At 45.3% G+C, this 13,872-nt stretch overlaps 1 protein-coding gene across 1 annotated transcript in view; it reads right to left on the bottom strand.

Annotated features, from left to right (window-relative positions):
• Clnk (cytokine dependent hematopoietic cell linker) overlaps positions 1 to 13,267 on the bottom strand; it is a 96,606-nt gene extending 83,339 nt beyond the window's left edge. The window contains exons 1-2 of the mRNA XM_085836356.1: positions 13,056 to 13,267; positions 10,842 to 10,913 (exon numbers count right to left, since the gene is read on the bottom strand). Of these exons, the coding sequence (XP_085692482.1) occupies positions 10,842 to 10,913; positions 13,056 to 13,267 (284 nt within the window). The remainder of the gene's footprint in view (positions 1 to 10,841; positions 10,914 to 13,055) is intronic.
• Between the last annotated feature and the right edge of the window lie 605 nt (positions 13,268 to 13,872).

Raw genomic sequence — 13,872 nt, forward strand, 5'->3', positions numbered from 1 at the left:
TTATCCTCTGAGCAATTACCAGCCCCCGGTCTGTGTAATACAAACATGAAGCAAGCTCTTCATGTTTATATAACTGTAGACTTGAGGTAACATTTTATTAGAGATGGTATAGAAAATAGAAGACATATGTAAGGAAAAAAAATCATTAAAAAAAAAAAGAAGAAAAAATCAATACCGTGTTCCTATGTGTATGTCTGTAATGAGGATACAAGCATACTTTTATAATCAAAACAATGTATTAATGTATATGCATGAATAATGTGGGTGCATGTGTGTGCATGTGTGTGTATGTATGTGTATGTGTGTGTGTGTGTGTGTGTGTGTGGTTGCCATGGCACATATGTAGGGATTAGAGGATAACTCTCTGGACTTGGTTGTCTACTTCCACTCTACCAAGACAAGGTACCTCATTTCTCTGCTTCCTGCTCTAGGATGACCTGTCCTAAGAGCTGCCAGGCAATGCCCCTGTCTCCACTTCTCATCTCCCCTTAGTAGGGCAGCAATTACAGATGCCAGTCACAGCAGTAGGCCTTTTGGGTGGGTTTTGGGCATGGAACTCAGGTGGTCAGGATAGCATCAGTGCTCTATGCACACATTAAGGCACATAGGTGTTTAGATGTCTTCATGTGAGTGTGACACTCTATTCATTACGCAGTGTTATTGAAAAACACATTTGTTGGCCACTGTGGCACTTTTGGAGAGGATTTAGGCTCTTGCTAATTATTGAGTATTATAAACAAGATTGCAAAACCCATCCTTTCTTGCATTTCAGTCTCATCTCTGAGCATCTCAGCGGGCAGACAGTAATCCAGTCCAAAGAAAGCACCAGAGTGGGGCATTCTCAGTCCCTGGTTGCACATTCCTCAGATGCTTTCTGGATGGCTTTGTATTGATTCATATTAACTTATGTTTTTACCCATTGAACATGAAGTGGCTGCCCGCTGTGTCTCACCACCACAATCCATGTTCCAACCCCACTTTACCCTATTTGACACTTGATCCTTATTGTTCCAATTTTGTTTCTGAGATGGCTACAACGTTTGAATAATTACACGCCTCTCCTCTTTGGTAAGTCACTTGGGCACATCTTTGTTCATTTTCTGATGACAAGCTCTTGGCGTAGCCACAAACGTCACCCTTGGACGGCGTTCCCTTGGGTGTAACTTTTCCCTAGACTTGGCTTCTGGCCGGAAAAACCCCAGGGCAATGGAAAGCTCCAAGGACTGCTGCTTCCGTGAGCTGACTTGTTTGCGCCTTTAATAACCGCTGGCCCTCTCTGCACACCTTTCCTCCGAGGCGCTCTAAGTGCGTCACAGCTGCAATTAATTGAGCATCGCAACACACATTGCGTGTAAATATTTATGAGGCCTATCTGTGGCTGGGATGTTGGGCACACAATAGTTAAGCAATGAAGCATTAGTAACCAGGAAACGGGAGCTCAGGAGTCCGGATACTGCCTGTTCGGACACTGCCCCTTCCCTAACTTCATCTTCCAAATGACCTTGGGGAGCCGATGCCCTTCCAAACAAGAAACAGGGCACAGGGATGCACAAATAGCCCAATCCAGGCAGTTGCTGAGAGGCAAGGAAATTGCTTTAAGCTTTGCTGCTACTCCAGCCTGGCTGTCTCCCTCCCCAAGCCTGTGGGATGTGCTGAGTCTCACGGGGGAGCCACCATGCATCTGCAGCCCAGAGCCCTGTGGTTAGCAGTTGGTGCCCTTTCAAGTATGCCGAGCTTCAGCAGAAACGAACAGTAAATTACCTAGTGAGATGAAAACTCTGTATGTGGGGCCTGCTAACACACTCTTGTCCACCCTAGATACACAACTTCTCCCCGTACCCCCACCCCCACTGGAGATCATGGCGTCCAGATATGTAACTTATGACATGTGCAATATAGAAGGAGTTTCTATGACCGTGGCCAGTGAGTTCATTAGTAATGGAGCAAATATCCAAGGGACTGACTCCAGGCAGGGATTCTAAAGTGGGCCAGATGTATGTAAGAACTTCTATGCCAAAGGCAAAGTCTTCTGCAGGTCCCAGGGAGGACTCTCAACACCCACTGCCTTCTGCCTTTGGCCTCCCCAGGATCTTAGAATGGAAGGCTAGGCAGGAGAGTTGAGACCTGAGCCACGGTAGTGTTCTTTCTCTCCCTGGACTCTGGGATGAGGCCTTTTGGTATACAAGTGAACAAAAGATGACAAAAAACCATTGCTCATCTGTCTGCCTGTCTGCCTGCCTGTCTGGGCACTGAGCAATCTTTTCAGCAGAGGTTAACACACTTACACTTATATTCTCAATTTCTTTTTTCCCTCGAATGCAATTTTTTTTTTTTTTTTTTAGTTTAGATTTCTGGATTGATCATTTAATAGATTTTTTTTTGAGACAAGGCCCATTTGGCCTTGCTTTGAAATCCCCATCTCCTGTTTCAGCCCCCCAAGTGCTGGGACTGCAGATATGTAACAGCCCAGTCCTCACTTTTCCTTTTGACTTCCAGAAAGCCATAGGTGTTACTACGCAGGTGCTGTGAAGAGCCTAGTGCTATCCAGCATTGCTGTTCTGATGACACAGAAAGGAAGGGTGGCTGCCTGGGGGGCAGGAGAAGGGTGGAGCATTTAAGGGTACAGTGTTTTGGTTTTTACAAGAAAATAGGTCTTAGGGGTGGTTTAGTAGCTTCAGCATGCGCATAACTAACAGAGCTGTGTGCACAGCTCAAATGTTTGAGAGCTGATCTCATGTTATGGGTTTTTATGTCATACCAAGTAATAGTTATACACAGAGATGGGAGAACATGTTTGGAGGCAGTAGATACTGGTTTCTGCCATAGGTTTTAAGCCAATGAGATCTCTATCTTCTACTCAGCAGATGTAACTAAAACTTAACCCGCCTAGAGTGGCACAACAAACTACTGCCAGAGTCAGGTTTCCACCCTGAGTTTCATGTTATTCCCAAGCCTAGAGCAACGACACAGCTTGCAGAAGGCTGTGCATCTGGAAGCATCCTCCCCATTGCCAAGGCTGTCTGAAAGTGGCTGATCTGCTTCACTCTGGGTGGGGTTCCACAAGATAGTCGGGTATTCATATGTCATGTCCTCGGGGGATTCTGCACCCTAGTGGCCCTCTGTGCGTCAATGCAAGCATGTGAATTAGCAGAGGAAGTCTCAGCAAAACAGGGAAGGGGGCCGTTATTCCAGCTGAGCCTGCTGCTATGATCCAGAGAACTGGAAAAAAATGAGTTTGGGGTGGGGAGGCTGGCACTGTTACCGGAAATAGAAGAAGAAGGAGGCTGGGAATTGTGGGTCTGTCTGGATGGAGTGTGGACATCATCCTGACACTAGCAGCTGCCGAGCTCTCTGGAAAGGCTCCCGTGTTAATGCTCTTTGCAGCCTGACAGCCGACGGTGACGAATGAAAGACGCTGCTAGCTGACTTTGTGGGGATTTGATATGCTCTGCCTGGGCTCCAGTGAGGGCAGCATGTTAGCAAGCTGCCCCTTGCCAGGGAATCACAAGATGTATTCTGGCTTCCTTTTGTCAACAGCATCAACAACATAACCATGTGCAAATGGACCACAGTTGGAAAGAGCACAAGACTGGCAGCATCCTCTGCCCTCATTCTCCAGCTATAGACTTCCCTTCACATCTGGGCCTGAAGGAAGCAGGTTTTTCCTTCCTCTGCATTTCCTGCATGTGTGGCAGGTGTCATCACTGTGGCAGGCAACTTCGCAAACTATAGGATGATCAAGATTTGCCCTCACACGTTTGTGGTTTTCTGATATGAAAGCTTATTACAAATCAATTTTAAATCTGGAATTATTTTTAATTTTTAATTCTTTTAAATAATTGAATGCATTTAATGAGCTTTAATTTTTAAAGAATACTAAAACAAACACTCCCCTCCCCCACTTCTCCTGCTGCCTGGCACACTGGATGTGAGGATACAGACAGTGTACTCCTATCCACGGGAACACGGGTGTGTTTTCTGGGTCCCGTGGAGATGGGACTGAGCCTTGTCTCCAGGGTTGAACTCCTGGAATAGAGACTAATAACTCATTGCTCCCTGGAATTTGGTAGCAAACCCTTAGGGAAGTGATTCATGTGATCTTACATCATCAGCCTTTTTCATCACCCAAGCTTCCAAGCGCTACTGGTTCTAAGTCTACATCTTATTTAACCGCTCTTCACAAAATTGGAAGGTTACTCCGGAATAAAATTCTGTAGCTTTTGAAAGACAGCTGATGTGGTTAGAAGGTACTAAACTCGTTTTAAATATAAAGAGAAGTGAAAGAGAACACAATTTCTGAGTTCAGTCCTTTCCCCCCTATTAATTTGAATGTCTGCATTGGGAACTGAGTGTGTTGAAAAAAAAATGAACTCACACAGTCTGTCCTGAGGAACAGTGTCTTTGCCTCCATCCTCAGACTCTCATAGAACACTTGTGCCAGATGGCGAATTAGAGATGTTAGCAACTCCTTTCATTTTGCAGGTGGGTGACAAGATGATTGATTCCCTCTGGAGCCAAAGGTGCTGTGCTCCACACCCAGACTGGTGAACCCTGTTTAGAGGAGGAAGTTCTCACTGGAGAACTATGGGCCTAAGGTTTGGATACACACGGAATAGTCAGAGGGTGGAGAACCTGGAGGACTCAGCAGGCTGGTGTGACTGGAGGTGTACAGTGGAAAGTTTGGCGTGGCAAAGATGTGCAAAAGTGTGTCTCAGTAAGGTAATCTAGGAACACACAGAGTGGTTGGAAAGGGGCCAGCTGGGATGTCCAATGGTCTTGGGGGATGGGGGAAGAGCATAACGAATGGATGCAAGTGCCTTTCTTATTTCTCAAGTGATCACAAAAATCTCCTGTATTTCCTGGATGTACACACCACCCTTGTTTGACTGAATTCAACCATACAACTGGAACAGAGCCCATCTTGAATTCTCAGACTATCTATAGTGGTCCATAAAAGGAGATGGGCACCTCGTCTGGGGCCCAGAGCTTGGTCTGTAAGTACAGGCATATTGGTGAATGAGCAGGACTGAGTAAATGGGTGAGAGAATGCAAGCCATGCGCACATGCTCAAGGAGGCATGGGTCCGAGGCATCCCATGAGGATGTAGGCTTGGAAACGCTTTGTAGTCACGTCCAATCACAACGAGGCTAATAGAATATCCAAACATAGTAGTAGTCTTCTACACCAATTCCCTTGGAGTGGGGAAGGTCTACATTTTCACAATAGTGGAGACTGGGGAGGGTCCCATGGTCCTTGGAAACTAGTGAAATTTATTCAAGGTGAAATTGTATCAGCTTTCTATTTGATAAGTGAACAAATGGTCCTGCTGTTTTTTCAAACTTCCATGGTGAGTTTCTAGAATCTTCCTCTTTTGGACATACCAACTATACACATCTGTGGCTATGCTGATACACATATACTCTACACTATTGAAGTCCAGAATGCTTTTATTTGATTAATTCCTGTGAACACTGTTTGGGGCAAATGGCTTGAGAAGTCCTCACATATGGTACCACCCATATGTCCCTGAGCTTTCCCTTACCCCAGTAACCATCTGGATCACCTGTCTTCCAGCTCTTGTGCAACTTCTTGCTCTAGTGATATATCTTAGCAAAGTTAGAGAGCTACATGCGATTATTTACATGCCACTTATATTGATGAACTTCTGAGGACAGACAGCATGCTCTTGAGTGTTGCGGTCCTCTTCATATTAGCAGGGAATGCTTCTGACAAAGACTCAAAACTGACGATGGAGCTGGTCACCTGGATGGGTGCTACCGCAGGCAAGTCAGACAGCAGGATGGCTTGTCACACCCATTTTAGCTGGGGCATTGCCTCAGTTGTCTGAAGAATTGGAAATCCTCTCCTTCTCTTTTTGATCTCTGCTTGGTCTCTGCCTTACATTCCCAATCCCCTCTTTCCTTGTCCCCAGGTTAGAGTTCTCTCTGCCATCCACTTAAATGTATCCAGTATACACTTGACACTGAAAACGCCTCTGGGCACAGTGATGTGTCCAATAACCAGGGTTTTCAGCACTACAACGCTGTCATGACTTAACTTTCACCTTACATTTCCTTGGTCCCTTTCATCGGATGCTTATCCTGGCACCTACTACTAAGGGCTTGTTGTGTGGCTAAGACAAAAGGTGACAGACACCCCAGTGGATGCTTGCATCCTCAGAGAGTGTGTTGGGTCACTTGGAAGCTTATTTTCTGTACCATGGAGTGGATACACTAAATGACCCTCACCAGTGCTGTGAAGCCCCAGAGCGGCTGTGTTTGGCAAGATGAAACCTGAGTCTGGAAGAGCAGCCAGGCAACAGTGCTAGCCAACTCCCGTTCTTACATGTCTCAGGGGCATAGCAGTAGGTGTCCTTGACTCCTAAGGGTGAGGACTGCCCTTCCAGTGTATTGAGATGTCACAGCCATCTGCCACTTGTTCCCTGGAGAACAGGTTTGGAGCAGGAAAGGGAAATTGCTTTGTGGAAAGCAAAGACAGAGATCAGAGTGTTGGGTCTGCTACTGGCTGGAGTCTGGATTTGGCTAGACCTTCAGTTGACCAAAAGATCCCATTTCCCTGGGTCCCTACAGAGCCAGCTTCTCTTCTGCCATGTGCAGGACTTATTGCCTTTCTGTTTTTGCATCCCCAACCCTCCCACCCCAGCAGAGATCAAGCATCTTCTTGGCCAAAGCTGTGTTTTGTTCATTCCTTAAGGAGGCCCACGTAAGAGTCAGAAATGATTGTAGTAGGAGAGCCACTGACGTCCTTCATGATATCCTCTTCCTTCCATCCATTTGATGCTGTTCAGCCAGAATGGAAGCACAGAGACGAGACCAGAAGCCTCTCACTTGGGCTCGAAGGCTCGAGCAGGAAAACTGAGGTCCTTGAATCTGAGTGTGCATCCGAGTCACAGGAGGGCTGATGTAAACACAGGGGACTGTCCCTCAATGCTTGCACTTCTCACAGGATCTCAGAGTCTGAGAAAGTACCTTTCTGAGTTCCAGTGCATGCTAAGATGGCTGGTGCCAGGCCCAGCCTCTAGAGACATCATTGCAGGAGACATCACCCTTATCATAGATATGATGTGATAACCAGTCCTGTGATACCCATGCTCCTCTTTGATGGGGTTTGCAACAGGAGTAGATTAGTGATGCTTAGGGACAGAAAACCAAGCACACTTGCCATTGGTGTCTTCAGGCCACTGCTTCCTCAACCTCATGGATTCCAGAATCTATGGCTCTTGAATCTCTTTTTAATAAATACTTTGATATTTGTGTTTATCTAACCGTATGCATTACTCCATCTAGACTTTCAATCTCTCTAGATTACTCACAGTAACTAATACAATATAGGCATGGTGTGAACATCTGATAGGCAGCAGAATAAGGAAGAGAAAACACTGCACGTGCTCACTGCAGAGTGTTTCTGACCTACGGCTGGTTGAATCCCTAAAAGGGGAGTCACAGAGAAGATCAGCTGTGTGCTGATCGTTAGGGTCCAGTAGTGATAATGGCTTTGAAGTTCAGTTCTGAATTCAAATCTAGCTATCCAGACTTACTATTTCTGTGATGATGACCGCAGTGGGCTACATCCTTAGACTGATTTCTATACTTAAAAATAGGGATACAGATGTCTGATTCAGATCAAACTTGTGAATGTTTGAATTTACACACTCCTTTTATGGTGTCTGGTGCATGCCAGTGCCGGATACTGATTGAGTGTGGTCTCAGCTGGAAAGATCTCACTGGTGTGTTTCAGTCTCTATGTTCATGGGAAATTGTACACAAGAGAAACGGTTGTTGTCAATGGAGCTGTCTTAGTCAGGGTTTCTATTCCTGCACAAACATCATGACCAAGAAGCAAGTTGGGGAGGAAAGGGTTTATTCAGCTTACACTTCCATATTGCTGTTCATCACCAAAGGAAGTCAGGACTGGAACTCAAGCAGGTCAGAAAGCAGGAGCTGATGCAGAGGCCATGGAAGGATGTTCCTTACTGGCTTGCTTCCCCTGGCTTGCTCAGCCTACTCTTTTATAGAACCCAAGACTACCAGCCCAGGGATGGTCCTACCCACAAGGGGCCTTTCCCCCTTGATCACTAATTGAGAAAATGCCTTACAGTTGGATCTCATGGAGGCATTTCCTTAACTGAAGCTCCTTTCTCTGTGATAACTCCAGCTGTGTCAAGTTGACACAAAAATAGCCAGTACAGGAGCCATGAAAATACCTCGAAGGCACCATTGCATACACTAGCAAGATTTTGCTGAAAGGACCCAAAGATAGCTGTCTCTTGTGAGACTATGCAGGGGCCTAGCAAACACAGGAGTGGATGCTCACAGTCAGCTATTGGATGTATCACAGGGCTCCCAATGGAGAAGCTAGAGAAAGTACCCAAGGAGCTAAAGGGATCTGCAACCCTATAGTTGGAACAACATGATGAACTAACCAGTACCCCGGAGCTCTTGTCTCTAGCTGCATATGTATCGAAAGATGGCCTAGTCGGCCATCACTGGAAAGAGAGGCCCATTGGACTTGCAAACTTTATATGCCCCAATATAGGGGAATGCCAGGGCCAAAAGAATGGGAATGGGAGGGTAGGGAAGTGGGGGGCGGTATGGGGGACTTTTGGGATAGCATTGGAAATGTAATTGAGGAAAATATGTAATAAAAAAAAAACAGTAAAAAAAAAAAAAAACAAACAAACAAAAAAAAAAAAAAAAAAAAAAAAGAAAATACCTCGAAGGGTTGCAAGACTCTCTTATCTTAGTGTTGTATGTAGATTATGGATGTGGAATGATCCGCACAGTTTGGGCCATGTGGCCCATGTGTGCCCCAGCACTAAGCTTAGCAAAACACTTTACCAAGAACTCAGTGGGCATTTGAATTCAGAGGAGGATGGAGACTTAATACCCGTGCTTAACAATATAAAGGCAGCAGACGTGAGCTCAGGGCTGTTTTCTATCTTAGTGACAATGATGGCTCTGAGGTTTATCGCAATCATGTCACGACTAGCTTGGTAGACTCAGAGAGAATTTTTAGTCTCTTTTTACCTTTAAATGGGAGACTGACAATCTGATTAGCTGGGTTCAGAACTAATTATAAGTTCTTAAGTTGCAACCTAGAACATATTGAGTATGCACAGTCTATTTCTTATTGAGAATCTACTATTGTCTAGGTGTTACAGAGACCATTGGTTCACTCTCCAAATATCACACTGTGTGGAGTGCAGGGCACTCAGCTATAGAGGAGAGTCAACCCTTCCCAAATAACATTACTGAAGTTCACAGCTGGAGATAGCTCCTAGAAACCACACCATCAGTTAGCAGGTTGGCTGAAATTTTGGCTTAGGCCTAGGGGATGCAGTGTGCACGGTGACACTGCCCATCATCAGCATCCTCCCTCCTCTGTTGCTCAATGCGAATGATTGTCATTTTATATGGGAAATGAACATGTTGGTTTAATAGATACTAAAGTAAAAGAGTGGACCGAAATATGTCGTTTTCAGACATTTTAATTTGATTTATATATCTCAAAAACTAATTTATATTCATATAATGCTTTCATTATAAAATATGCAGTGGTAGAGAGATTTGTGTGAATATGGGAATTTTAAAAAAATTGGTTTATAAATGGCCTGGAACAGGTTGCAGAAGCGCCATCAGTTGCTCTTTTTAATATATCTTGAGCATGCTATGACACATCCTGAAATAATTTGCTTCTGGGGGAAAAAAAAACACTACTCTCCTCTCTGTCTTTTCCCCCTAAAATGTAACTGTAAATATTACTTTGATGTATGTAATTGCTTCAACCCTCTCTCTCTTGGAAGGAAGGCTTCTAACCCTTCCATTTCCCATCTCTTGCTTTTGTCAAGAAATAAGAAAAACAGACTTAAAATGCATTATTCAAATGTGTGTAATGTAAACATTAAAGAAGTCTGAGCACAGCTACAAATTTCCCTTTTCTTAAAATGTTTGTGAAAAATAACTTGTCTGTTCTGTCTGGAGGGCATTCATCCACTGTGAAGAGGGAGTTGACTTACTGCGGTGTACCTTACGATGGCAGAGCTAAGGCAGAGTGGCACATAGTAGGACCTGGAGAATGCATGGATTGGCTTGAACTAGATGAGGGGTGCCAGAATGCAAAGACCTTTGGGTACTGCTGGAAAGAGAGGCTCTCCCTGGAGGACTCGGATGAATGACATGTTCTAAGCATCAGGTTTGAGTGTTAGCATCCACAACCCATTATTCCAGTCATTCAGGGGGCAAGGGACACACCATGGTTCCGGGTACTCAGAGGGAGAGGGATAGATGATCCCTAAGGTGTCTCTCTTGGGCTGTTTAGAGACTTGGGTGAACTGCAGGAGAAACCCCGGCCAGCAAAGCTATGGAGTCCAGGGCCCCTCAGGCAAGGCATGTATCTACACCCTAGCTGGCTATCCAGCTCCCCTCAAGTCTTTTCTTCGACTTTGTGAAGTAATCCAATGAGAATAACATTGTTTTTGTGTCTATGAGTCTATGTATGTGAGTCTCTGTGTGTCTGTGTGTATGAATCTCTCTGTGTATGTGAGTCTCTTCTGTGTGTATGTGAGTCTCTGTGTGTATGTATATGTGTGAGTATGTATGTCTCTGTGTGAGTCTCCCTGTGCATCTGTGTTTGTAGAAATCTGTATGTATCTGTTTGTGAGTCTCTGTGTGTGAGTCTACATATGTGTGAGTTTCTCTTTATGTGTTATGTATATTGAATGCAGGTGTGCGTGTGTGTGTGTGTGTGTGTGTGTGTCAGCTTTACCTGTCACAGAATTAAGACTTTCACTCCTCTGATAATAAATAAATAAACATCCTGACCTATTTTTCAGCAGAGAGACGTTCTGGAATTTCAGATCACCGAATCCTTCTTTCGTTGTCCTTTTATTGCCCCTGGGATGAGAGAAAATGGATTATAACTGGGAAACAGCAAGGAGTTGGAGGAAAAATTAATGAAGTGCATTCATTCATAGAAACAGCCCCCCAGTCGGATTTGAGTAATTAACGCCTTGCACATCTTTCTGGCGTTCTCTTTGCATCTCCGCTGGGGCTAAAAACATGTTTAAAGAAACTTAATTACTTGCAATTGTGTTTTGGGGCACCATTTTACCGGGCAGGGCTAAGATGGAGGAAATGCCTAGGTCAAGGTGAAGGTGAGGCTGTCTCTCCTTCAGTGCCTCACTCAGTTGTCTGTAAGCTTGGTGAGTTCCTCTGCCTGGGAAAAGCGCAGACTGCTACGTTGCTGACAGGAGGCCGTTAAGCTACTGCGAGGATGACAGTGACTTGAGCCAGGCACAAGTCTAGCTGTTTTACTGCGTCAGCTGAATTTGAGAAAAGTCTAGCAAACATCATCCCACGTAGAAAGGCAGACGATTTAGCAAGCACAGCTCTGATCCAAGTAATATTTAGGCACTCTGCTAAGGCATTTTCCACAAAGAGATTAAATGATTTTAAATTGAGTTAATTTGTTAAAATTCATTAAATACATTTACTATCATGAGCCATCATTGTTATGCATCTTAGCTCATCTAATTAGTCCGGTTCCACATACTCTCTTCTCTTTGCAGACGTTGCCTGGGCTTTATCAAATGCTTCCTGGGGGATTCTTTTCCTGCACAATTGCCCCTTGACAACTAGTTAGTTAGCTGATCTAACTTCACAACCCTCATGCTCTCTCCGCATGGCTTAACCTTGTGCCTTTGTCCTTGAACATCCTCTACTCCCTGCCACATGAAGCTCTGCCTGTGACAGGCAGGCCTTGTCTTTTCTTTTCAGCTTCTGCTTCCACGTCAATTCCACTTGCTTCTGTCAGGAGCCCTGTCCCCATCCTGACCTCTCAGGCTACCTCCTTCATGGCTCCTAGCTGAGTTTTTATGTTTCATACTTCTATTTACTTGTTTACTAGTCTCTCTCTCTCTCTCTCTCTCTCTCTCTCTCTCTCTCTCTCTCCCTCCCTCCCTCCCTCCCTCCCTCCCTCTCTCTCTCTCTCTCTCTCTCTCTCTCTCTCTCTGTATGTGTGTGTCTACATGAGCATTCTGCATGCTTGCCCATACATGTATAGGTGGAGGCCAGAGGTGGATGTGTGTGTGTGTGTGTGTGGATGTGTGTCATGCACATAGGATGTACTTGGAGGTCAGAGAACAATTTGGGGAGTTGATTCCTTCCGCCACCTCTCCCCTGCACACCCCCTTCCCCACCACGCACACACACATGGCTTCTGGGAATGTCATATTTGGCATCAAGAGCCTGCACCTGCTAAGTTCTCTTGCCAGTCGCACCAATGGTTTTTTGTGTGTGCCTGTGTCGGGGGCAGGGTCTATTACGGAATGTGGGGCTCACCATTTCTGCTATATTGATGGGCCACTGAGTCACCATTATAGAGCTGTCTCTGCCCCTCCCAATGCTGGGGTTACAGACATCTACAGCCATTCTCTGCTTTTACAAGGCTTCTGGGGATCCAGAGTCTTATGCAGCCAACCCTTTACCCACCGAACCATTGCCCCAGCCCCTCTCCTGTGTTTTAATGTAGAGCTGTCCGACGAAACCCTTGAGCTTCATCTCAACTACTGCAGAGACTTGAAGGCTTGTCTTCCTGGGTCTGGGTTTGTGCCTGACTTACAGTCAGCCTATGTGCACTTGTGGGAATGCACATAGAACTTGGGGCTTCTAAGACAAACCTCAGGATCAGCTGAGGTTCCCTGCCTACCTAGAATTTCATGATACAACACTGATACACAGGATACAATGGGGTAAGTACACGGAGCAGGAATAGCAGGAATTGTCTCTGTGGAACCTGACCCGTTAGAAGCTGACTGTGCTACTTCATGGTTTCAGTTACGTGTTCCATTCCCACCCCACCCCCCGCCTTTAATTCAAAATGATCGGATGATTGTATTATCCCTTGTAGCTTTTTATTTTATTATTCTTTTTCCTTCTGAGTAAAACGGATTCTTAAATCTAGTTTACACATTGAAGTTTCCTCCAAGTTCTGAATGTGAATGACCAACTGTTCTCTACATCTTTCTTTTAGCGTACTTCAATAGACCCAGGTCTTCATCCTTGAGAGACTCCATTGTGCATGGTTTAACTTCTAAATGAGCATCCCAGGCAGTGAGCGTGGGCGTGCCCTCCATGCCATCTTGCTGACTTGTTTCTGGATCCAAACACGCAACTCCCAAATGGCCTTTCAACTTCAGACCTTCCTTTTCACTCCCATAAGCCAGTCTCCTCTGAATTCTGCTTTTCATGCCTCCAGCTTGGCCTCAAGCATCTGCCCTCTCATCTTTTTTTTTCCTGGCCTCCTGGCCTCCAACTCATCTTCAGAATCACTGCAAAAATTATCTTTCAAGCCGTGCGGTGGTGGCGCACGCCTTTAATCCCAGCATCCAGGAGGCAGAGGCAGGCAGATTTCTGAGTTCGAGGCCAGCATGGTCTACACAGTGAGTTCCAGGACAGCCAGGGCTACACAGAGAAACCCTGTCTCGAACCCCTACCCCCTAAAAAGAATTATCTTTCTACATCTCAAAACACCATCAAATATCCCTCACACCTTAAAATTCCTTCCCAGATCACTGTTCCTGTAGGACAAAATCCAAACATTCAACCACACTAGTCAAGATTCCTGGCCCAGAGTCTTTAAAGTCATTACTATCACAGTGTTCTCCAGCTGTGCCCTCTGCTAGGTCAGACGCTGTGGCCTCTGAGCTGTCTCTTCTCATACTTTGACAATCTAGATCAGATCAGTCTCTATGTCCTCCACATCTGGAAATACCCACCATTCTTCCAGGTCAAATTCAAATACATCTTCCCCATGAGTTCCTCCAATTATTGTTCCCTCTCTGAGTTCCTTCGG

This window comes from Mus caroli, unplaced genomic scaffold (assembly GCF_978045245.1).
Source record: "Mus caroli unplaced genomic scaffold, Mus_caroli_1 scaffold_4, whole genome shotgun sequence".
NCBI lineage: Eukaryota > Metazoa > Chordata > Mammalia > Rodentia > Muridae > Mus > Mus caroli.